The sequence below is a fragment of the Fundulus heteroclitus genome, chromosome 11, assembly GCF_011125445.2.
Source record: "Fundulus heteroclitus isolate FHET01 chromosome 11, MU-UCD_Fhet_4.1, whole genome shotgun sequence".
In the NCBI taxonomy this organism is placed as follows: Eukaryota; Metazoa; Chordata; class Actinopteri; order Cyprinodontiformes; family Fundulidae; genus Fundulus; species Fundulus heteroclitus.
The window spans coordinates 26,306,896-26,331,942 of NC_046371.1; the positions used below are offsets into that span (position 1 = coordinate 26,306,896).

At 41.7% G+C, this 25,047-nt stretch overlaps 1 protein-coding gene across 1 annotated transcript; it reads right to left on the reverse strand.

Moving 5' to 3' along the window:
* Positions 1-5,245: 5,245 nt before the first annotated feature.
* scn4bb (sodium channel, voltage-gated, type IV, beta b) lies at positions 5,246-18,270 on the reverse strand. Its single transcript, XM_021318777.2, has 6 exons — positions 18,126-18,270; positions 17,680-17,918; positions 8,800-8,963; positions 8,482-8,701; positions 7,201-7,330; positions 5,246-6,984 (listed from the first exon to the last, which is right to left on the reverse strand). Exons 2-6 carry the CDS (start codon positions 17,750-17,752, stop codon positions 6,888-6,890), a joined length of 684 nt encoding a protein of 227 aa, XP_021174452.2. The 5' UTR covers positions 17,753-17,918; positions 18,126-18,270; the 3' UTR covers positions 5,246-6,887.
* Positions 18,271-25,047: the final 6,777 nt, after the last annotated feature.

Genomic DNA, 25,047 nt, shown 5'->3' on the forward strand with positions numbered 1-25,047 from the left:
TGCATGCTAGTATTGTTGCCAGATGTTGCATTTAAGTGCATATTAACCTTCGTTCACTTCATTCGCCGGCCTGGAAGGAGTGTATCAGTGTATCCCAACACACACAGCACAACCAGACAGATAATATTCAAAACTTTATTAACACAGAACAAATGGTAGATATGCATGGAGGAGATATGGGAAACAGTGAAGTCATTTAAGTGCAAGCAAGAGCATTACAGCTTTACATCTGAGTGCAGAGAGCAGCGGTAGAGAAGAAACTGACTCCAAAGGCTCCTCGGGTTCTGCTCCAGTTGAGGGGCTCTGGATCCAGCCTGCATGCCATCACCACAGCTCGTAGATCTATAGTAATCACTGCGGTACCTTTTTACAAAGCTGTCACAGTAAATGCTTGGTCCGGCTGTCATTTGCATAGAGTTGCTTGCAAAGGCCCAAAACTGCCACACTCATTCTGACACACTTCACTAAAAGCTTAATATCCAAATTTGGGGATTGTGATTCAAACAAACGACAGTCTTTTGATTAAAAACAACTCACAGTAATAGTTCTGTAACGTTAGCAGAGAAACCTCATCCTCCCGTACTTTAGGTTAAATGTTGCCATCGAATCGAATCATTTTTAGAAATGCCTTTTTCAGATGTTTCCAATGTCACAACACATTCCCGACACGGTTAAAACTGGACTTCATGACCGCAGCCATTTAATCTAACGAAGGGGGTGAAGTGACTCTGCAGAAAAGCTCATACCGTCTCACATGCTGGCACTGAATAAATAAATAAAAACATTTACAAGGGGAGTGCTTTTTTAAAATGAATGAATAAGTTATATGATTGGTTAACTGAATGTGTTTCCAGCAATGACTGCAACCAGTGGAGGTTTAGATACGGGTATCATGGGCAGTTACTCAGGGCGGCATTAGAAAGGGGGGACGTACAAAATAACTTTTTAATCTGTCACTTGCGTCTCAAACTTTTTTTCTATTGCTTTTAATGTGCGTGCACTCAATAGGGACCACTGTGTGTTGAATGTGTACCCTCTGCTTTCTGCTGAAAGACACATCTGCCTTTTCACCCAACCCAATAATCTGATTGCTTCTTGTATTTTGTCCGAGTTTCAGGTAACATGGCTGCCTGTGGTGTCAATCAAACTGAGCCAAAGGAAAGTTATCCTGCCACCATTTACTCTCCCTTCAGCTGGAGCGTTAAAGCCTTACCTTTCTGCTACGCCTAAACAAGCAGTTTGAAGATGTCTGTGGACGTGTGTAACATGGCAGCAGGCACCAAAAAGGAGAAAATATGAAATAAAACATGGCAAAACACAGCAGCTGCAAGACCTGTTTGCAGTCAAAACAGGTTATTATAGGGGGAACAAGGGGTGCTGGCCCAAAGCGCCGTGCATGCAAGAACCGCCACTGACGGTCTCACATGAAATCTTTTTTTTTTTTTTTTTTTTGTGCTGCTTGTTTTTGCTTTTTCTGTCGCACTTGCATGAACAACATGAAAGAATGATCCGATTTGGATCGCGCATACGAAAAATATAAATCTTCTTAAAGAGCCCAGAATACCCCGTTAAAATATATTGCTTCAAGCTTGATTTTAAAGTTTGAGGCACTTTTTTTTAAAAAAAAGTGGTGATGAAACGGTCAGAATTTGTATTGTACAGTACTTTTTTTATCAACTTTTAAGGGTGGGAAGTAAGTTTTACATACGCACTACGCCCAACTTCTTGAGCTCAAGGTACTTCTTTTAAAGCCATAGAAGTTCAGTATTTTCTCAATACTACCTAAAATTGTATTTGGCAGAGTTTGGGTCTCCTCCTGAAGCAAAGCACTACTGAAAACCTCCCTCTCTGGTACAGGTTGCTAAAACAGGACCTTACCTTTGCAGCTGACATGAACTATAACCCTCCATGCTCAACCTACTGTCAGATATTTCTATCATCATCAATATACCCATTAACAATTGGTTTAAGGGTGCTTGCTTTGTACATGCATGTGCAAGACAACCTAGTCACTTTTTTTCTCTCTATAGTGCTTCAGGTAAGGATGTTTGTTCTAAATTAGAAATGCATTTTAAGAAGTTTGGCGTTAACATCGATAAACTTGATCTGCGTCCTCATCCTACACACAAAAAGCTGCTGTTTTTTTTTTTTTTTTTTCTAAAGCCCAAAATGCTACGGAGCCCGGGAGAGCTCACTTTAAGTGATATTTTTTTTCATGTCGTGATAATTTGTGAGCACGTTTCCTTTAATTGAGCCCTCGAATTAATAAAACCTGAGCACGTTTTCTTTTAATTGAGTCCTCGAATTAATAAAACTTATTCGAGCACACGTTTTAATTATTCGTGGGTGCGTTTTGGTAGATCGAGATCTCGAATATACTATAACGTGCTCATGTTTACATGTGTCAAGACAATATTGAGTGCACGTTTTACATATTGTGGCCCCGTTTAAGTAGATCGTGCACACAATGTTCTATAACCATGTTCACTAAATTGTGCTCTCGTTTTACTATGCTTAAATGAGAGCTCAATTTAGTAAAATGAGCTCACACTATAGTAAAACGAGAGCACAATATAGTAAATTGTGCACATGATTTAGTAAAATGAGCGTATATTTTAGTAAAACGAGAGCACAATATAGTTAAACGAGAGCACATTCTCTCAACATGCAAAACATTTTGCGATGACCCCTCTAGGGCTCCGTAAAATGCTGCTGGATTATTGCTGCTAGGACAAAAGTTGGGTTCTTTTAACAAAATATTGGGTCGTTACCTGTGACCCGGTTGGGAAGTTTAGCGAAGAGACCCCACACTCTTAATTTTTAACTATACAACAACCTATTCAGACTTCACTGAACCTCTTTCGCAGGAGCAAATAAGAAATGGTGAGATGGAAAAGGAGGCTGTAAGGTAATGTTAATGTATCTAGCCTAAGCTAATGACTTTAGTTCACACTAGAGATTGCCTTTGTTCGTTTAAGATTACATGAACTTTTCATCTGATAGGAAGTTACCACTAGCTGCACACTTTTATCAACCAGTCACAAAGTCAATACAGACAGGCTTTATAAAACCCATTGCTGGTAGTATTGCCACAATGCAATCTTCTCGCTATTTTGAGTTTTTAGTTGTTGTTTTTTTTGTACATGTGACTTGCTGCAATTGTAATATTTATCATTCGCCTCTATCATCCTTACTTCTTTTAATGTGCGGCGTGTGCTGCTCTGGTTCTTGTGCGTTCATTCGTAGTTTAAAACACAGATTTAGAGCTTTTCTGCACTAAACATTTCCGCTATTAATTTATCTTTCAATGTCCGCGACAATAGCGTGGTAAATTGGGTGACAACGTATTAGCAAGATTTTGGATGGTCAGAAGCAACTTCCATAGCTGAGGAGTTGGCAAGAGTTTTGGGTTTTAATATTCAGCCCTATAACCAAACCCTGGCACGTTAGATCAAGCCAGTGCTGAATTGGTCCATGTTTAACCCAGGACAGATGGGATAGGTTGTTTTTAACCCAGCAGATTTTAGAGTACGAGGAGATGGCCTGTGTAGACTCGACCCAACACATTAATGGGATTAGCCGAGATTGAAACTGGTTTACAATTAACTTCAGCCCTGACACTACCAGCTTTACTATGAGAAGATGTGTTTTTAATGTATTTTTATATTTCTATTTGTTTTCCGCATTTAAGCATCAGAGCTAAAATCAGGCCCATGTCGCACATGCTTATATTGGAGTAGTTAGTTCAAAAGCAGCATCCTCTGAATGGTGTTTATTTAGTGTATCTAGATGTTGGGGATTGTCTATGGAGATTGTCTATCATTTTGATCTAAAAGCTTAACGTCTTGTAACAGTTTAATAAGATTTTAAAAAACTGTTTTGCAATGTCTAGCTATTCTATTAAATACGAGAGTCGGTATGCTTTAACAGGCACATGTGTTCTTTTCAAGCAAGGAGGAGATATGAGATGAAGAACTAGGCTGATTCCTGCAATACTACGTATGATATTTTGCATTAGAACTGCTTAAAGCCCTCTTTCTTTTACTAAAACTAAAGTAATTGCTAACTTGTGTAGAAAAATACTGACTATCAATATGATTAAAGTAGATATTATTAGCATATGAGATTTGGTGTTTATTATAAGGGTCTTCATCCCAGCATTTCTAAGCCTCAAGCAATTCGACAAAAAAAAAAAAAAGGTTATTTTCTGTTTTGTTTTGACTTTGGATAAAGAACAGTTCAATATTTTTTGAATGGCAGAAGCTACAGCCTGAGTGGATATTTGGTGGAAACAAACGTGAACAACTGTGCCAAATGCCATACAACTTGTTTTTTTTGTTTTACATGTGAAGCTACACATTTAATAACTTGCATCAGTTAAAACTCCCCCCGTTAACGACAAAATGAGGACATCATTTGCTTCCTGTTGCTATTCGAACAATTTTAAATGAAAACTAGCGGGACGTTTTTGTGTAGGGAATATTTTCCAGATAGTTTTTGTATAAAGAGACTTTGGAGGCTGGTGGGAAATTCTTACTCTAGTTAAAATGAATGTTCCAAGAATGTGAAGTCATTCACTAATGCTACTACACCAGTAAGATATGTTCTCTACTGTTTAACAGCAGCATCGCCATACACTATAAACTAGAACAATAGGTCTATATGGCAGACATTTGAGCTGAATGAGTAGCACAAGAACAGGTGTATTAATGAGGGCCGCATCCCACCTTTGCCTCGGTACAGAATGGAACGCACCTCCTTCGCTCCTCCGGACTACTGCGCCGTCACATAAGAAGAATCCTATTAACCTGCCCCCCCCCACTGCCTTTAAATGCTGAATCTCCACAGTCAGTCGCCACCAGATTTTTTAAAAGGCTTTGTGTGCATAGATTACCTGTATATGACCAGGTTCTTGTTTTTTGGATCCCCCTGCCTTGGCCTCGTCTGACACCTCATCGGTTTCTGGTTTCTAGTGTGTGACCCTTGATTATCTGACGGATCCCTCTCAAGTCTCCGCCCCCCCCATCTGGTAAAGCTGCCTGCTTATTCCAAGATGTGACCTGTTGCGACGCCATCATTCGCTCAACCCTGTGGATCCAAAATGGAGCCTGAGGAACCTCAGATCACATCCTTTACCTCCATCCGGAGGAGGTTAGTGGCTTTATTTCTGTTTTTCATCCCTCATTGAGTCCTCGGCAGCCACTCACCTTTATCTCCCCCCCCCCCCCCCCCATCAGTGGTTCCTGAGAGTGCTCCGATCAGTTTCCTGTTTCCCACCAGCGAGTTTGTTTTAAACCCTTTGAAATGCTCCCTGCGTTTGGCTGAATTTCCGGGTCCTCTGTCTTTGGCGTTCCAGATTATGTATTTGAGCATGCTAAAAGGCCTGCGGTTCTGATGTGTTGGAGTTTGCTAACAAATCTTAGTCCTATGCTCAGCCGGGTAGCTGATCCTTACGTGGACTGGTCATCAGAAAACCTATAGCAGGACAGCTCTGTTTCCCTGAATCTAAGCTTAAAACCTCATTACATCCGCACCCGGGTGGCATTTCTCCGTGTGATTTGTTGTTGGGCTCTGTGTGGCGCAACTGAACTCATGCCCCGCTGCTGCTATTGCTTAAAAAGAGTATCTTAGCAAGCAGCTGCAACACACGGTCCACAAAATCCACGCCGATAAATGCAGTATCAGGATCAGCTTTCTTGCATTTAGAAGCTGGGATGTCCTGGGTTCTGTGTTAAATAGGTCTCTCAGCAGGGGAGTAACACGGGTGAAAAAGAAACTGAGGGAAGTTGCAAGTATTTCCAGCTGCGGTTTGACCACAAAATGTGGTTCCCTAGCTGTCAAGGAGAAGTCCTGGCATCATATTTAATAGGAGGAGGGAGATAGCAAACAGACAGAGAGGACCAGGAGGAGTAAGGAGGAAAAAGTTTGAGCTGGTGAGAACCTGGTTTATGACATATATCTGTAGCAGGACTCACAAAGTTAATAGCGATGATGAGTGAAAACCTCAGATGTTAGATTGTGTCCATAATTACTTCTGTCCGCCCCAAGCTATGGGAACAGAGCACCGTACCAAACGCAGGATGCAAAGGATGCGGTGCTTGGCGGTTTACAGTGATCAGTAAAAAAAAAAATGCTGCTAAACTGATGAAAAATACTGACGGTGTTTCCTCCTCTACAGCAAGGCTGGAACTGATGGCGGTGGAGCAGAAACCTCTAATATTTGCCGGGAATTTCAGCAAATTGTGAGGAGATATTGTACGTGTCATTTTAAAAGAGCTGGGGAAACAAGTAGTAAGAATCCAGTAGCTCATGACCGCCTTCACACTGAAATGAGTTTTTCCAAGTTTGTCACGATCCACTAACATTCCCAAAAGTTGGAGATTACGAAGACCTTAGAGTGGTCTTAATTCAGTGTGAAGGGGCTTAATACACCTGTGCCTGTCTTATTTAAAGTCATACGTTTTGTCATGAAATAGATCTGTTTCATTGGATTGTACTCTTTCTCCATGAACCACTATATCTGAAGGAAAGGGTACATATTAGAATAACTTGCTGCCATGTTTAGTTGGCTTTGTATAGTAGGTAAACCTAACTACCACTCAAGCCACAATTAACTTAAGCCGAGCACAAGATAACGGTGTACAAATGATGTAGACATTTTGAATAAGTATGTATGCATTCAAGATTTGCACAATCCTAAGTTGTATATCATTTGCACAGTTTCCACTTAGAGCACATTTGGCATCGTTGTGTGCAAATGTCTATTTTCCCCATTCAAACCTCATACCCAGAGGTATTAAATTAGGCATAATGACCGGTCAACACATTCGCATTTATAAACGTCTGCAAACACGACCTAAATCTCCTTTAGTCGCACATTCCCTGCCTCATTTCTTTTTTGGAGTTGGCTTGGAATCAGCTTTGGATCTGGAGAGGCCGTTCTCAGTGTTGTCGATCCCTGACGAAGACACAAGGCACTCTTTACTGCAGGAGGGAAGCGGGAAAAAAAAACAAAAAAAAAACGAGGTTGCGTTAGAACCACGGAATCACAGCGACTCAAAGGCAAACTGGCAGCTTTAAGAAAACAACTCCAGCGTGTGCGACGGCTCAAAGTCAGCCGCCACCACGCAGCGGTGGCTCGTGATGAAATATCGTGAAACATTTGCACGGCCATTAAAATGCGGAAAACCGAAAACTCACTTTTTCTCCTCGAGTTTGGCCAGAACAAAGAGAGTGAAGTTCTTGATTAGCATGAAGGCCATCAGGAACCCGATGACCCCACCTACAGCCGAGGCTATGAGGATGGTGAGCGTGTTGTCCACCACCCTCACTGCAGACATGTAGCAAAGAAATCCTTTACAATGTTAAAATAATTTATATATGTTTCCTAACATAAAGAAAACCTAAGATGAATCTTTCATCTCTCTGTTTTAATGATTCCTGTCCACTGTAAATAGGTTTCTCAGAGAGAGACAAAACATTTCATAGATTTGCTTTTTCCAGTCTGATTCAATTTGTCCTTAAAGGTTTAACTGCCCACTACTTTATCTTTAGACAACAAATGCTTGTTCTGGTCTACTTTCACCTGAGTATGCATATTAATAAAGGATCAAGGGAGTGAGAGTGACTCATTTACTTTTTTGGTAAATTGACCAATTGGTATTTCAGGTCATATCCTTGTAATAAACTAAACGTACCATAGAGTTACCAGGCAGCAACCAACACAAGTGGAGCAGTAGTAGTAACTAAAGCTGAACATCTGGTATTATGTTGGTAAACTGCAGTACTGGGAGATTCATTTATGTATATGTTGGGAAAGTAAATTGGGGAAACTTTTCAATGTATGACAAAGCATTTGTAATCTTTTTAACTTTTTACATTTTGTCACAGTACAACTCCAAACTTTAATGTATTTCAGGAGGATCCTCTGTGAAGTGCTCTAAATGGCGCTTAAAATGTTTTGCAAATAGAGATCATAAAAAAGCGTGGCTCGGTCAGCCCTGTTTATTCTAACGCCTCTGAATAAAATCCAATGTGAAACCAAATTCCTTCTGTTGTCACCTAATTAATAAGCAGAGTCCATCCACATGTAATATAATATTAATGTGAATGGCCCTTGTGTAGTGAGGGCAGAGGGTGGATAATAAAGCAACATCCCTACCTTTAAATTCGGTCCCTCATCTGAAATGGAGCATGGCGCAAATACAAACTTACCAAGACATGACCGTCCACCTAAACCAACATGGAGAGCATTGATCAGAGAAGCAGCCGAGAGGCCGGTGGTAACTCTGGGGGAGCTGCTGAGATCTCCACCTCAGGGGGCAGAATCCGATGAGCGGACAACTATTTAGTACTTTTTCCTTCCACTTAACCATGTTGTGCAAATCCTAGCAAACACACTGCGGTTTGAAGCTGTAACGTGACAAAATGCGGAAAAACGTTTGGCAAGAATAAAACGTTTGTAACATGTCGAGAACTTACACTCGTCCACCACAATGAGGTGGAAGACCGCGCTGTGGTTCTTGTTCTTCTCTTTTGGATTACGGCCAAAACACGTGTACAGGCCTCCGTCCTCGAAGGTGATGTTCCACAGCAAGATGGAGATGTTGTTTTTGTGGTTCTTTCCTATGAACTCCACTCTCTCTCTGAATATATTCACAGTCGGTATCACGTCCTCTGTCGGTATCACGGCGTCACACACCTGACAGGATCAGCGAGCCGTCAATCTCACAAAACTGCAAGGTCAGCGTAAAGAAAAGCCGAGGGGGAAAAACTTTGAAAGGAGCAGACTGCTTTTACCTTTTGCATCGTGCCGTTGTCGTTGTACTGCCAGTTAAAGTAGAGGTTTTCGATGCCAATGCAGCTGGCGTACGTGCAAGGCAACATGACGGTGCTGCCGTTCACTGCCTCCAAGAAGGGAATTTTCCCCACGGACATTTCCAGGCCCTGAGCGGACCAAACACCTGGGAAAGCAAAGAAATACATGCGAGAGATAAGGTGACGAAACATGTGATAAACATGGCCTTCAGCGTCAGCACTGCCTGTGGTCTTCAGAGGGAAAATTTGGGATGTTGCATTTTGGGAGCAACTCCCTCTGCTGGTTAACTATGGGTAACCACAGCTCAAATCAGTGCATCATACACAGAGATGGGACCTTCTTCATTAACAAGAAAATATGAAATTACCCTACCATGTGATTATGCAGTTCAGAGTATCACATATGTTATGATTTGTCAGCATGATGCTGCATGTGTAGAAATATCATTGAAGAACCCAAATGTCTGAGGGGATTTGGTGGGGGGAGGAGGGTAATTTATTAATACTGGTAGGATACCTGTCAGGAAGATACCCTGCTTACTCCTCTTCGTCACTGAGTTCAGGCCTTCTAATCACTTCCATGTCCACAGATGTATGACAACAAGCCACCCAGCCCAGTGTGGTAGCAAAAAAGTGTAGCTATGAAGATTTGACAGATTTTCCCTGGTAAATTGTTGGTGGAATAAGTGGAAGAAAAACGGGTAAAACTAATACACAAAGTAGTAGGCAACGTAATACAACAGTGCGATTAGCAGATGTGTGCACAGAGGTAAATGGCTTGTAGTTTTATAGCGCTTTAACTAGTCTGACGACCCCAAAGCGCTTCACATTACAATCAGTCATTCACACATTCACACCCTGACGGTGGGGAGCTGTGTTAGTAGCCACAGCTGCTCCGGGGCAGGACGAACTCCTAAACTCCTGCGCCGCTGTCGCTCACAGGTTACGACCTTCAGCAGAGGCAATGGCTTCAGAGCTCCCAGCTATATGTGGCATTCAGATTAGCTCAAGAGCAGAGCATGGAGAGCTTTGTGGAATGGGTTCTGTGTCCGAGAAGCTGCATCGAGCCCAACGCCATGTGCAATCCAAAGCACTGGACGCTGTGGTGTGAGGGACGCCATCCCTGGACTCCAGAGGAGAGGAGGCATGTTCCCTGGAGGGAATAATCTGGCCTGTCTAGATTTCTGATGGATGAGTCTAGTCTAGTGTTGCCAGCAGAGCAGCACCGGCCTGACTGCGTTGCATTAAGTGTAAAGTTTGATGTAGAAACTCGGGTGATGTAGGGCTGTTTAATCAGGGGTTCAGGTTGGACTCTTATACGACTTTTCTATGAAGTCCACTCAACTCCACAACGACGGACATTTATCTCCTACCCGGCTGGGTTTTTGGTCCCCTCTCAGGATGTGGTGTGGTTGTTATCGAGTAGAGTAGAGCTCTTACGTGGGCCGACTGCCAGGCAGTGATTGGCCGTACGTGGGACCAGCCAGCCGACAGTGGAGCGAGGGGGGGGGGGGGGGGGTGATTTGCAAACTCAGTACAACGGAGAAAAGCATAACAACCGCAAGGAGCAAAGCGGAGCCATTGTGGATCTAACCCAAGCAGCACTCGGACGATTTAGCGCAACTATGCAATGCAAATGTCCCATGTCTCCCGTTTTCTCTTTCTCTCTCTCTCTCTCTCTCTCTCTCTCTCTCTCTCTCTCTCTCTCTCTCACACACACACACACACACACACGCACACACGCACAGAGGCATGTCAGAGCCTGATCTACATTTTTATTCTACCGTTTCTCACTATCTCTTCAGTTAATGCCTCACTGCTTAATAGCAACCGGGCGCCAAACAGAGGTGGGGCTTAAAGCCACCGCGTTACCAGGTCTGTTGAAAACCAAAAGCGCTACAGTGGAGCGGAGCTGGGGCAGGATGAGTAGAGTAGTGCAGGCCTAGACAGGGGGCTTTGGAAAAGTCCCATTAGTTCTACTGAAAGGAACTCCTCAGCATACCAAGACATTTGGGACAACTTTATGTTCCAAACTTTGTTTAAAGAGTTTGGGGATGGCTCCTTTAAGTCTAATGTGGCTGTACATCCGTTAACAAAGCATGGCCTGGAAAGACGTGGATAAGCAGTGCAGTCGGGAAGAACGTGGCAGACCTGAACACAATCCTGACATCAACCCTTTGGGATGAATTAGATTAGCAGAGACCATGAGACCGGCCTACTCATCCAACATCAGTGTCTGACCTCACAAATGTACTTCAAGTGTACTTTGCTTTTTCATGAGGGAACACTTTAATCTGAACAGTAAATTAGGTGAAATAACAAAAGAAATAGAAAGTGATAATTGAGCGTTTTTTACCCGGCGCCAAGCTATCAGTTCCCTGTGTTTGATTTAATTGATCCTGGAACAATATCATATTTAAAGACACATTAATAGGAAGGAGCCTTAGTGCCAGAATAGTGGTAAAGTGTTGTTGACTGTTATGGGTTTTGACTTATTATTTCCTTTACTTTACACGGGGTCCTTTACTTTTGCTTTTGTTTGTAATCCAACTTTATTCAAACAATGTTAAACGAATGGCTTTTAGGGCAACTAAACAGCGTTGTTCATTCAGAATCTCTCCTCTAACTAGCTGTACCACACTCCATGGCTGTAAGCGATACGGTGGTGTTGAAACTTTGGACACAAGAGAGCCAAACCTCTTTTTGTGCTGGACAGGGATTAAAAGTGTTTAGGGAACTTCTTGTCACATCCTGCTATTCCTACACCTACTACTGACATTCACGAATTCAAAGCCTCCGTAACATGACACCGCCACGTCCTTGCTGTGGCGTTACTGTCAATAACAAAGGACTCAATCTGCCTGGGCTTGAAAGGTGTAACTCAAAACTGGAGATCACCAGGGTCATGCGAGTCCAGGAAGTAGCAGTAAATAAATGTTGCCTTCATGAAAAGGTAAAGAAAAATCCCCCAGAAAACAGAAGAAGAAGATGTTTTTTTCTTTGACCTCCCTTTTTTCAAGTGATTAGATGTGCTCCATGTCAACATTTAGTAAGGCTCAGCAGTGGAATGACACATGGACAGTGGTGAGACCCGAGGAGCAGCCATAACACCCTGTGCACTGTCTCCAACACCACTGGGATCCTGCTCCGTGTTTTGTGTCTCCGTGTTACACAAACAGCACGGTCAAGGTCAGCACCGTGCAAAACCCTACTGCAGAAATGCACAGGAGGTGGCTGGGGAGAACATCCTGTAATCTGTTATCTAAGGGGTTCATTCTCATCCGAGTACACCTTTAAAATCAACGTTTCAGTTATATAATGTTGCATTTTAGTTTTTAGTCTCATCACCTGACGTAAGCTGCTATGCTTCTGATACTGCCGCTGTTTATGCGGCTGGCAGACAACGATGCAAGAGAATCGACGACAAAGACCTTCTATTAATCTTCACACGACCCGCAACGGTACATGTGTCTGCTCTCTTTCTGGGTCAAGCTGCCCCCGAATGCTGTCTTAGTCTTCCTAAAACTAAGATATAAGGGACGCGCAAGATGAATAGAAAAAAACATTACACTATCAGAAGAATGCCTGGGTTCGCTGTAGCAGGACATTTCTCCTGCTGCAGGAAACAGTTTCTTCTCCCCCATCAGCCTCTGGGCACTTCTTGGACTCAGGAAAAAAAAAAGGGCCTTTTAAACTCTGCAAACTGCTGAGCTAACACGTTCTCACGGTCTTCCCATCTGCTACCGGCCTTATGAACGAGGCCAAGAGCCGCCCGTGAAACTGGACACTGTCTCTCTCCACCGTTCAGGACTTACAAGCTTCTGTGTTACATTAACGCACAGTTTACTGAGAGTATATAGCTTCTGTATATATACATATCCTTTTTACTTTTTATTTTACTGTATTCTTATTTTTTGTCTGCACCATCAACACCAAGTCAAATTCCTTGTAAGTGCAAACCTACTTGGCGATTAAACTTTTTGATTCTGATTCTGATTCTGGTGGGAAAAACCCATGCATCTTTCACCTTGTCAGTCTAGGTTTTGTATAAATTGAACACTAAAAAACAGGGAACTGAAAATAAGTACAATTTTCATGAAATAAGTGTATTTGTTCTTGATTTGAGTAGGTAAATAAGATTATCTGCCAATGGAATGAGTACTTAGATCCCTAAAATAAGATAATTAGATGCTGTATATAAGACGATGAAGATTAGTTGTTCCATCTGCCAATCTCATTCCATTGGCAGATCATTTAAACTTGCCTGCTCATATGAAGGACAAATGCACTAATTTCAAGAAGCTTTTACTTACTTTTAGTTCCCTTTTTGCAGTGTATGGCGCTTGTGTGAAACATAAAGAAAAATAATGATTCACTGCGTACGGTTTAATGCAAACTTCCAGAGAGATAATGTGAGATTTTAGTAATATTTTAGTAATATTTTAAACATCTTCATGCAATGTCTGAAGTTGGGGAGTACATGTATTTACCATGTCCTAAAATGTGGAATGAGCTACCACTGCACATCAGACAGGCTACATCACGGTCTGATTTAAATCTTTTCTTAAAACTCATTCCTTCACCTTGGCCTTTGACATCATGCGAGAAGTTGATGTTAGCTTCTGCTTAGTTTGTTAGTCTTTTATTGCATGGCCGCTAATGCATTTTAATTCTATCTAATTTCTGTATTTTATGCTTGTTTCCTTATTATAGCATTTTTTAATGTTTTGAACTTTTGTGATGTATTCTGAACAGCACTTTGGTCCCTTTGGTAATTTAAAGTGTCCGTCCGTCCGTCCGTTGTCTTCCGCTTATCCGGGGTCGGGTCGCGGGGGTAGCAGCTTCAGTAGGGAGGCCCAAACGTCCCTCTCCCCAGTCACTTGGGCCAGCTCCTCAGGAGGAATCCCAAGGCGTTCCCAGGCCAGCCGGGAGACATAGTCCCTCCAGCGTGTCCTGGGTCTTCCCCTGGGCCTCCTCCCGGTGGGACGTGCCCGGAACACCTCTCCAGGGAGGCGTCCAGGAGGCATCCTGACCAGATGCCCGAGCCACCTCAACTGGCTCCTCTCGACGTGGAGGAGCAGCGGCTCTACTCTGAGTCCTCCCCGGATGACTGAGCTCCTCACCCTATCTCTAAGGGAGAGCCCAGACACACTACGGAGAAAACTCATTTCAGCCGCTTGTATCCGGGATCTCGTTCTTTCGGTCACGACCCAAAGCTCGTGACCATAGATGAGGGTAGGAACGTAGATCGACCGGTAAATCGAGAGCTTCGCCTTTTGGCTCAGCTCTCTCTTCACCACAACGGATCGGTACAGCGCCCGCTTCACAGCAGACGCTGCACCAATCCGCCTGTCGATCTCCCGCTCCATCCTCCCCTCATAATTTAAAGTGTGTTATAAATAAACTTGGATTGGATTAGATTGCATTATTATGAACGTGCTGAGCAACAGGAGGCGACAATATAAATACCACATCATAGCAAGACGAAGAAAGCTAAAAAAAAACAACAACAAAAAAAACAGAGCTGTCAACAATGGCCTTTGTGGAGTAGTGACTGCTAAAATGCGACATGATGGTTCAGACTGCAGACTCTTTGGCGGCTATCGGATACGTATCTGATTTCGTAGAGAATATGGAAGTGAAATCGGCTTTCTTTTGGGTGACAAGATCGGAACAAGGCCGTTCATACTGCCATTAAAATGTCAGATTTGGGTCACATGTGGGCAGATGGGATTTGGGTCGCATTTGTGTGAGCATAGACTAAATTCCGACCCCCACCTACAGTCATGAGGCATAAATCGTGAGCAAAATAGCAAGATCAACAAGCGGCTGAAATGAGCAAGGGTGACTGGATTCAGTCTTAGAGACGTGGTGAGGTGAGCAACTCCGTCATCCGGGGGGAAGCTTGGAGCAGGTCTGCTTCTCCTCCACATTGAAAGATGTCAATCGAGGTGGTTCAGGCGTCTGATCAGGAGGCCTACCGTGCCTCTTCTTTAGGAGGTTTTCTGTGCACATCCCTCTGGCAGACTAAGAACTCCCTGGAGAGACTAAATATCCAATTTCACCTGGGAACACATTGGGATTCCCAAGAATGAGCTGGAGAGTGTCGATGGTGACTCTGTGCCCCCCCCCCCCCCTCCCCCTTTACCTGGCAGCCACACAACCTGATCTCAATTAAGACGGATTACAGAGATATGTAGTAAAAACTCTGTGCCACATTATTCACTGCCCAGACATCAGAACAATAAAGTTCAAATCTATGGATGGCACCAAAGATATTACACTTCAGCTGCTATAAGATGACTTTAGTTCCAAAAAGCTAATATACAAACCCAAAACCAGGTTTCAGCACACAGCCGCTCAGGGATTGCACAGGGATTAAAAGTTCTACTCCTGTTACCTCATCTGCATAAATAACTATTGTTTCAATGGTTTACGAGGACATAATGCTAAAGACAAACAAATGCTGCATGTTTAAGATCATGGTAATGTTGTTATCACATAAATAAAGCTACCACGGTTTTTGGGACATGTAAAAAAAAAAAATCTTTCTCTTTATTTCTAAATAAACAGATGCCCTAGTTTCTGACCTATATGTCAAATATATTCCTTTTTAATAAATTCTCAGGTCCTTCTTTAAAAGGTAAAATGATATAAGACATAACTGTACTGTTTTGCTTTTTTGAATAGTTCTGTACTGTTCAAAAAAAAAAGCATCACGTCACAACAACATACAGTACTGTGAGTAAGGACTTCCCTCCTTAGAGGTTTGGTCACATTTGAATGTTTCAGTTTGTTAAAGTAATTTTTAATCAGACAAAGATAACAATAGTTAATACAAATAGCAGGTTACATATTAAGATTTAATTTGTTTAGTTTCATTCCCTTTCTAAATCACAAATAAACTTTGATTCAGCACGCATATTGTACAGCTGAGTTAAAGCTTAACCAGCTACACCCAGGCCCGAATACGGCGTGGGTTTGACCTGTAGAATTACAAAAAAATTACCATAACCAGAACCTGTGTGATAATAAAAGCCAGGCTAAAAGATTTCAAATAGCAACACATCCTGCCCTAATCTGATGACATCCAAGAACACACGATATAGTCATTGGCACTGATCAGGGTTACAAGCCCATTTATAACGCTTGTAATGAAACAAAGTAAAAGCCAATATCTACAAACATGGAACAGTAGTAAAAATCTAAGCACTGCAGACTTTCTTGCCTCGGTTAATGTCAGCATTACTGATTCAATAATAGACATATGATTAGGGCAAAGATGGCATCCATTGGGTAAAATCAAATCTGACTTATAAAAAAGAAAAACCTGTCTCACATCGGCTTAAAACACCTTGAGGCTTTTTAGACGATATATTCACTTGATAGCAGTATAGTCCCCCAGGGTGGCACAAATACCATTATCATTTGAAAACTGTTTATTTTTTTTATTTTTTTTTTTACATTTATTCAGGCTATGCTATGATAATGCCGTGTCCTCTTACAAATAGTAGCTGCTGCTTTAATTATTCCTATCTATCTCACACACTAATATTTATCTATGTTGCATAAAGTGATTTTTTTTTTCAGAGCCAAAAAAACAATATATCACATTGTACAATGAGTGTGCAAATAAAGATGTAGGGTTTTAGTTCTGTTGCAGCTGCCTGATCATCTGTGTGTGTTATACTCTTCTATGCAGTTTTTCTCCTCTTTTTTTGTATTTTTGCAGGTGGCCTGTAAAAAATAGGTCCTATACTGTTTTGTTGTTATATAAAAAAAAAACAAGATAAATGAACCAGTATTCACCAGGCAACATAAATTCCCTTACTAATCTCATTTTTCATTTAATCAAATTCACTACGCTGTAACAGCTATACAGCATCATTGCAGGCTGTTTTCCAAGTAAATAATGGTACAGATTATATTTCTACTGAACATATATTGCATTCAGGCCACAAATAGGATGTTCGGGGATACGTTTAAGAAGACTGAATTTCAAGGGAATGTGTGCAAAGGGTTACCCCGCCTCTCGCCCATTTACAGCTAGAGATAGGTACCAGCACCCCTCGCCACCCCACAAGGGATGGACGTGTTAGAAAATGGATGGATGGATGGATGTGTGTTTATAACAAATAAATATGTGTTATAAATGTTTTACTAAGGGTTAGGTGAATAGGATCTTTTTCCAGGAGCATTTTCTTTTAATGCTGAGGTAAAAGAATATGTATGGTACGTACCAGACTACAATCCAACTACAAGCCAGACCTACATGTGAAAATATGCGACCTAAATGGGATTTTCCCTGCAACATCGGCTCCAAAAATACATATCTGGACCAACAAAACACCGTGTGATAGAGCAGCCCAGGAGTGCATGACGCATCCTTCCTATAGGAGGATCACTTTACTTCCCTGAGATGCCCTTCTGTTCATACAGAGTCCCAAACCAGCAGCAAGCAGCAATCAGATCTAATAGCACGGCTGCAACATTTAAGGCACAACTATCACACGTTTGACTCAAAAACCGAAATTAGCTTGTTTGTTTCTGTAAAACATCCTGTCATTGCCTTTTTGGTTTGACAAAAACAAATGTTCCTGTATTGTGAATCTACCTGCAGACAAAAAACCTAGAGTAATGCATAAAAGACTTCAATGCCTCAATATTATTTCAATTACATTGTGTAAAAGTACTAAGAATGACAAACTGGGGTAAGAACAATAAAGTCCAAGGAGGTTCTGTGGAGTTAAAAAAAAACAGATATCTGGAAATCAGCAAGAGAGAGAGAGAAAAAAAAACAAAAAACAAAGATGCTTCGCATAACATAGAAAGAGGAGGTAAGAGATTAAAGGCAGACTTTACCCAGCAGCAAAGTGAAGGCTGCATATGGAGAGCCCAGCTTGGAGGGTTCAACCCCCATCCACCGGACATCCATGGTAGCTAGCTTAGTCCGAGAAAGATGGTGTTGCAGGATCCAGCCCCCGGCTCACTTTGACACTGGACTATCCTTCAGGCCAGCTCTGCTCTCCAGATGTGTGGAGTCAAATCTGGAGGCTGGAGTCCCAAAAAAGGCAGCTATGGATGCTCTCATGTAGAAAATGCTGTATGTTAGACAGAGCAGCAGAGAAAAAAAGGGACATATGAGGGGATATGTGGAAGAAAGGAAAAGATTTATGAGCGTGCTTTTAAAACTTTACCCCATAAAGAAAAAAAATGGATGAATGAATAAACAAAATGCAAAACCTTAAAGTAGCAGCTACGCGTTTTAACCAAAGGAACATACAGTACAGTTAAAGTTTTTGTCCTACCTGCTCCTGTGGCCGGGCGACTGGCTTCACAGCTGAGTCAGTGTGGGACAGGACGGAAGCAGACTCTCACTGCGCAGAGTCAGGGTTCACACAAGGAGAATCTGCCAGCCAGCACTTTCACTGCAGAGACAGCCACATTGCAGCGCCGGCCGGGAGGAGAGACAATCGGAGAGAAGGGGTGGGGTTGAGGGGGGGGGGGGGGGCAGAAAAGGGAATAGCAACCCCAGACAGACAGGAGGGACACAGGGTTTCATCCCTGTTCAGCAGAACCTAAGCGAGCTGCATCTTTCCCAAGATCGTTCATCCAGATGTTCCTTAACTTTTTTTTTTTTTTTTTTTTGCTTGTCATCCCCTCTTGGCTGCGCGCCACACTATCTCACTTCTGTTTCTTCCCCCCCCCCCCCCCCCCCCCACTTCGTCACCTGCCCCCACTTTCCTCTCAGTTCCTCCACAAACTCCCCTTCCACTCCTCCGCCTCCCCTCTACAGTTCCCTCCCACTGGCTCACCCCCCCCCACCCTCCCCATTGTCAGATTTGGGGTGTGTGTCTGGGTGTGTGTGTGTGTGCAGACTCATGTACCTTTGGCTGAGCGCTGTGAAGATCAGGAGAAAGTTCTGCAGTGCTGGCTGGGAAGGAGGGTGTGTGGTTCTGCTTCAGGGCCTCGGCCAGGATGTACTGCCATTCATAAATGTGGATTATTTCATTCTTACTTTAGAATGAGAGAATTACAGCAAGAGCGTAAAAAAACAATACTTTCTTTTTTCACTTTGCACAATGCAGACTTTCTCTTGAGAATCCTTTTCAATTCAATTCAATTCCATTTTATTTATATAGCGCCAAATCATGAAACATGTCATCTCAAGGCACTTTGCAAAATCAAGTTCAATCATATTATACAGATTGGGTCAGATTTTCTGATGTTTAACAACATTTGCAACTTTTTTTAATTTTATGAAGACATATTATTTGACATGGCAGTGGTGTCGGTTGTTTGTGGTAGGACAGCTCATTTTCCAAGTGATAAATTCACCATCTTGTCAGTAAGCGACGTCTGAGAATCATTTCGTTTCTACAACCTTATTACTGCAGGGCATGAAGAAGAAAGTGCCGACCTCAGAGATTTCGGTTATGATTAGTCAACCTCAGAATTGACAAACATTGCATTCAGATTAGGGCTTGTGAAACTGTTTAAAGAGAAGATAGTTCACCTACTGAAAGTTAATGTTGGGGAAAAAGTTAAGTTGGCAATGTTTACATGATTTTGGCCTTTTTTTTGAAAAAAAAAAGACCATTTTTTTTTAACAGAATAAGTCGTGGGAATGTTTGCCACCACCAAGGTCTAGAACTAATTCACACCAGTAGACTGAAGGTCAGGAGCAAAGTCACAGTGCTTTGAAAACATATTCATTCACCTTAACGTTTTTTTTACTTTTCAACCACAATTTTGTCTGTATTTTTTTAGGATTTTATGTGAAAGACCAAAGCAGTGAATATTTGTAAAGTGGTTAAAAAATGTGACTTATCTTTATTGTCATTCAGATTTGCATTATCAAATACCATGTGGATGAGATTTTGTGCTATGGCTCAGGAAAGTGAAGAAAATTTTTGTATAAATCAGCAGGACTGCAACAAAATTAAGCCTAAAAAGTAGAAAAGAACAATGTGTATAAAATGATAATGTATAAAAAGATAATGTATAAAAAGATAATGTATAAAAAAGGCTAAGAAAAAAGCGCATTAGTTGACTTCTAGAGGTCAGCATTAAGAATTTTATGCAAGGGTATCAGAGTAAAGGGGGTTGAAAACAAACACACCAATCAGATTTAAAACTTAACTTACACCCAAACTGTTTGTGTTGTTGGGTCACAGTGATGTCTGACTCCCGTCTTTGCGGGACAGTGTCCTCAAACAACCACATCAAACGCGTGAATTGCCTCCTCAGTGTGGAGCTCTTTCTACAAAGTCCTTCTTGTGGCTTAATTGTTGGATTCAGGAAAATTAAAGCACAAGCACATCCAAAGGAGGCCGAAAACCGGAAGGCAGGAGATTGACAATTGTGGTCCATCACATAAACGTGAAAATAAATGGATTTTGTGATTGTTTGTTGTTAAAATGTAAAAAAAACATTCAAGGGTGCTCAGTAGTTGACATCCATTTATGACTCATGAAATCCTAGGACTGAATTTAAACTCATGTATTTTCTAGTATATGTAGCCTCCACCCTTTTATTTGTTAAGATATTAACCAGAACTGAGCTGAGGGTTCTCCCAGTACTTTTCCACCAGAAGCGCTGTTGTTCGAAACCAGAACATCTGTGTTCTGTTGGGAGCCAACGCTCTTTTCCAAATGTTTTAGGCACCAAACATCTCAATGCAACGCATCTTCAGAATTGTATTAATATTTTTTATTTTAACATTAAGTACTTTTAAACCTCATAAGGGGGCAAAGGGCTGCCGCTTTTGGGAGGCTGAAGGGTAGATGGAGGTGTCCTGTTCTGAGAAATGACTGCAGCTTGGACCTTACAAAGAAGAAGCTGGTTTGGAGGGCAGGGTGTAGGAGAGGTAGAACCTCAAGGTTTGTGGGGTCCCAGAGGGGCTGGATACCCCCCTGGGACCGGGGGTATCTAGACCTGGGAGTATAGGATGTGTGAGGTGAGTGCGAGTGTGTGTACAGTGTCCTTTTTGTGTGGGTAAGAGTGTATGGATGTGGGGGCACTAGGGTGGGAACGTGTGAATGTGACTGAGGTTTCCTGTTTGTCTTTTTGTCAGGGTGGGTTTTTGACTTTATACATCTCGTATTGAATAACATTACTACCTTGTTTTTTTTTTTTCACTTCTACCTTCCCGTTTTTGTGTCCATTGAACGTTAAATAGTCCCAGAATAAAATCTAATAAAGCTATATGCTTATATACGAAATCAAGTGGAGCACTACTATGGTAATGGCCCATTTGCGAAAGTAAAATCTGTTGAGCTCTCTTTGGTATTAAGACATCAATTCTTAATGCCACACTACCAGACAGACCAGGACAGATTTAAAAAAAAAGACAAAAACAGAGGAAGCCCCAATCCATCTGCCCATCTTCCTTTCCATCCTACCATCCCTCATGAACAACACACCGAGCTATCTAGACTCCTAAATTTGAAGCAGAGAATGACCTCAAACCCAAAAGTGGTGATCCCTCTTATTTCAGCTGAATGCCCTTTCAACCGCTTCATACTCAGCTGTGAATTGCCCCAGTCCACGTACCACAGGAGGCAATGGCCTGAAGAAGCCAACAGAACCACATCATCTGCAAAAAGCAAAGATAAATGAACCCAAACCAGACAACCTCCTGTCCATGACTATGCCTTCATATCCTGTCCATGAACACCACAGACTGGATCTGCAATAGGTACAGCAATGGCAGAGTCCAATGCACAATGGGACCAGACTCCATTTTTGCTGAAAATGCGGACATAGCTCTTGATTTGGGGCATACAAGGATCAGATAGCCGCCCAGATCCTCCATATTCCCACAAAGTACTACAGGGACCTGGTCTAAGGCCCTCTTCAGATAAACAAAACACATGTGGACCAGAGAAGCATACTCCCATGACCCCTAAGGAATTCTGCAGGAGTAAGGAATTGCGACACTATTCCATTGGCAGGACAAAGGTTCAATCATTAGTCTGAACTTCCTCTCCAACACCCCAGACTGAGCTTTCACAGAAGCGTGAACCTTTAATAACTGGAACACACTCTCTGGTGGTCCCCTTTCTTAAAAACGTGGACCACCCTTTGGGAAGGACATTCCAGATAATCATGTTGGCCTGCTTAGTCCATTTTAAAGAATACTATATAATACTAATGCTTGAACCCTTGGATGAAAGAAAATTGGTTTGGAAAAACCGAAGAACCACCGAGACTCTACATAAACTGGAAGGTTGTGGAACTCCGGTGTGTTAAAATAAGAAGACGTGCAAAGTCCTTCAGCCTCAAGGTTAGCAGCTGCCCACGTGGAAAAATTAAAATGCCTTATGGGGGAACGTTTTTTTTTTTTTGTCAGACCAGACAAAGATTAAGATTTTTTGCCACAATGACAAGAAGTATGTTTGGAGGAGTAAAAGTCAAGCTTTCAAACTTAAGAACATTGTTAAGCATGGTGGTGACAGGTTCATGCTGGGGGTTGTTTTCTGCCAGTGATACTGTTGAAGTACACAAAATAGATGGAAGGTGGACTCCGATCTGAGTCCACCCCCTCCAGAACAATGCATATATATATATATATATATATATATATATATATATATATATATATATATATATATATATATATATATATTTACACACAGCTTTGGATTGTCTCCGTTTTCTCTTTCTGTATTGCTGAATGGTTTTGTCGAGGCCAACCAAAAGTCTCTTTCCCAGCTGGCCTCTACAATTTCGAACTATTTTGGAGGTTTTGCAAATGACCAGACATTACCGCATTCTCTGGTAATGTGAGTGTCAAATCTGCAAAGAGCTTCAGCTTCATCAAACTGGCCCCAATTTTGCTCCATTGAGGTGGTTTGGGGAAGTCGGAGAACAAAAAACACACAGGACAATGTGGATGTGTTTAGACAATTTTATATAACTTGCTGAATGGCTGAGGAACTCGTCTGTGTCTCACCAGGAAACCTGCGGTATATGACTAGAAAGAGCAAGACCTGAATAGCTAGGCAGTGAATAGCTCTAAAGGGGAAAAAAAACATTGTTTTGAGGCAATACTAAAGTTTTTATTATGAGTCTTCTTACTCAAAGATGGTTTATTGAAGCCCTTATTCCTCATATTTTAAAAAATATTTTTTTAATGAATTGCATTTTTGAAGAACCCACTAAGTTTGAGTAATTGACATATACTAACACCAATTTTATGATTCATAGCAAATCTGAATGCTTTTTTTAGTGTTGTTGTTTTTTTTGTTTTTTTTTACAATTTCCATTCCTGCAGTAAATCAGAACACAATGTGGGGATAAGAAACATATAAACCAATTATCCCGACTAATTTACTTTTTTATAACCCAACAACAGAATAGTTCAGACAGACAGACTGTTGTGCATTGTAAAAAGAGGTAGAGAGTAGTGCAGTTTATTAGATGTTAAGTTAACATCAGAGAGAGTTTGGCCAGGATGCAGGCTCACCGCTCTGCTCTGCAAGCCCCTCCACTGGAGTATCAATGCAGCAGCAGTGGGAACTCTTCCAAAATTGCGATTAGAAAAAAAAAAAAAATGCTTTTTGCTGCAGGAAGACAGAGTGCTGCAGCAGACCTGTCCAAGGCAGCTGCAGCAACATGGCGAGGGTGTCTGCTTGCACATGCACACATAGAACTAGATGAGTTATAATGTGTACAGATGCTGTGTTCATTTGTTTCATTACATAACTCAGTGCCATGAAGATGCATCCTCAGCTTTAAAAAGAACATGGGTACCTCTGGGAGTGCTGCAGCGAGATGCTTGCTGCCCGCAGCAGGAGACAAGGACACACATCTCAGGTGTTATTGTACAGCAATGACGTAACATGATTAAAATCGCCTTTATTTGTAGAGCACAACTTAAGGACTATTCAAAATATGTGATTGTATCGTGTGTATCTATGCAAATATCTTTTTTTCCTCTTCTTTGCTGAAGGTCATAATACTGCAGTAGAGAAAAAAATGGTAAAAGAGTGCCATTACAAGGTTGTTTTTTAAAATAATACTCTTAGCTCTGACAAGTATATGGAACTACAGTAGTGAGCAAAAAAGTGATTAATTTTGGAAAAGAAATAAAGATAATAAGGGCAGAAAAAAGGCTAGGAAGGTGAAAAACTGGGAAATAAAAGTACTGTGCCTGAATTTTATTATCATTACTAATCATTTGCTGATTCCCTTGCATTGGTTTTCGATCTGCTCTGGAACTCCAGGAGTCTACTGTCACCAATGTAACTCCTGGCAAAGAGAAAAAAAGTAGAACTGCATAAACCAGCCTAACTGGATCGACAGGGGAGGAGTCTATTTGGACCTCATGTAGAACACAACTCGACGAATAGCATCCCATCTGACAGCTGGAGCAATACAGCCGAGCTTGTGTTGTTGAAGGTTCAAAGCGGAAATGGGAAACAATCTGTGTCCAGTGTCTTAAAGGGAATAACATGGAAAATATTTTTATTACTGACATAGCGACTAGGAAAACTCAAATATGCCACAAAAAATTTAGTTACCTGAATGAAAACTCGCTCGCAGCTATGCTAGTAAAATATTTTTTTTTCCTTAGATATAGAGCTTGGCAAGTGAGTGTGTGATAGCTATGCTTCAGCTTCTATTTGTGTAGCTAAAATTGTGTTGTGCACAGACATACACTCACCAGCCACTTTATTGGATACACATTCTCAATTACTCTCGCCTCTGTCAGTGTGCCCCAGGGCAGCTGTAGCTACTAACATAGCTCACCACCGTCAGGGTGTGAATGTGTGTGTGAATGGGTGAATGACTGAACTGTAGTGTGAAGCGCTTTGGAGGTCGTCAAGACTAGTTAAAAGCGCTATACAAGTACAAGTCATTTACCATTTACCATTTACTAATCAACACAATTAGCAATTCAGCCAATCACAGAGTTGGCACAACATTGTCATTTTAAAGGCTCTGTACCCTCTGTGAAAAGGTAGGGAATGTTTTCGGCCATTTATCTCGTTTATGCATAGTCTCATTACATTTTGAAAAATTATATATTTAATATGTGAAAAATATACATAATTACATGATCAAATTATTATTTATTTATTTACACCTATTAAGGGTATAGTGGACGATCTTTTTTCGGCTTCGAGTTCCGGGGGGTATCATCTTATCTATCAGTTGTCCCTCGAGCCAATCACAACGCGCTCACGTAACGCCCAGAGCCGCCTTAACACACGGGCTTACCTG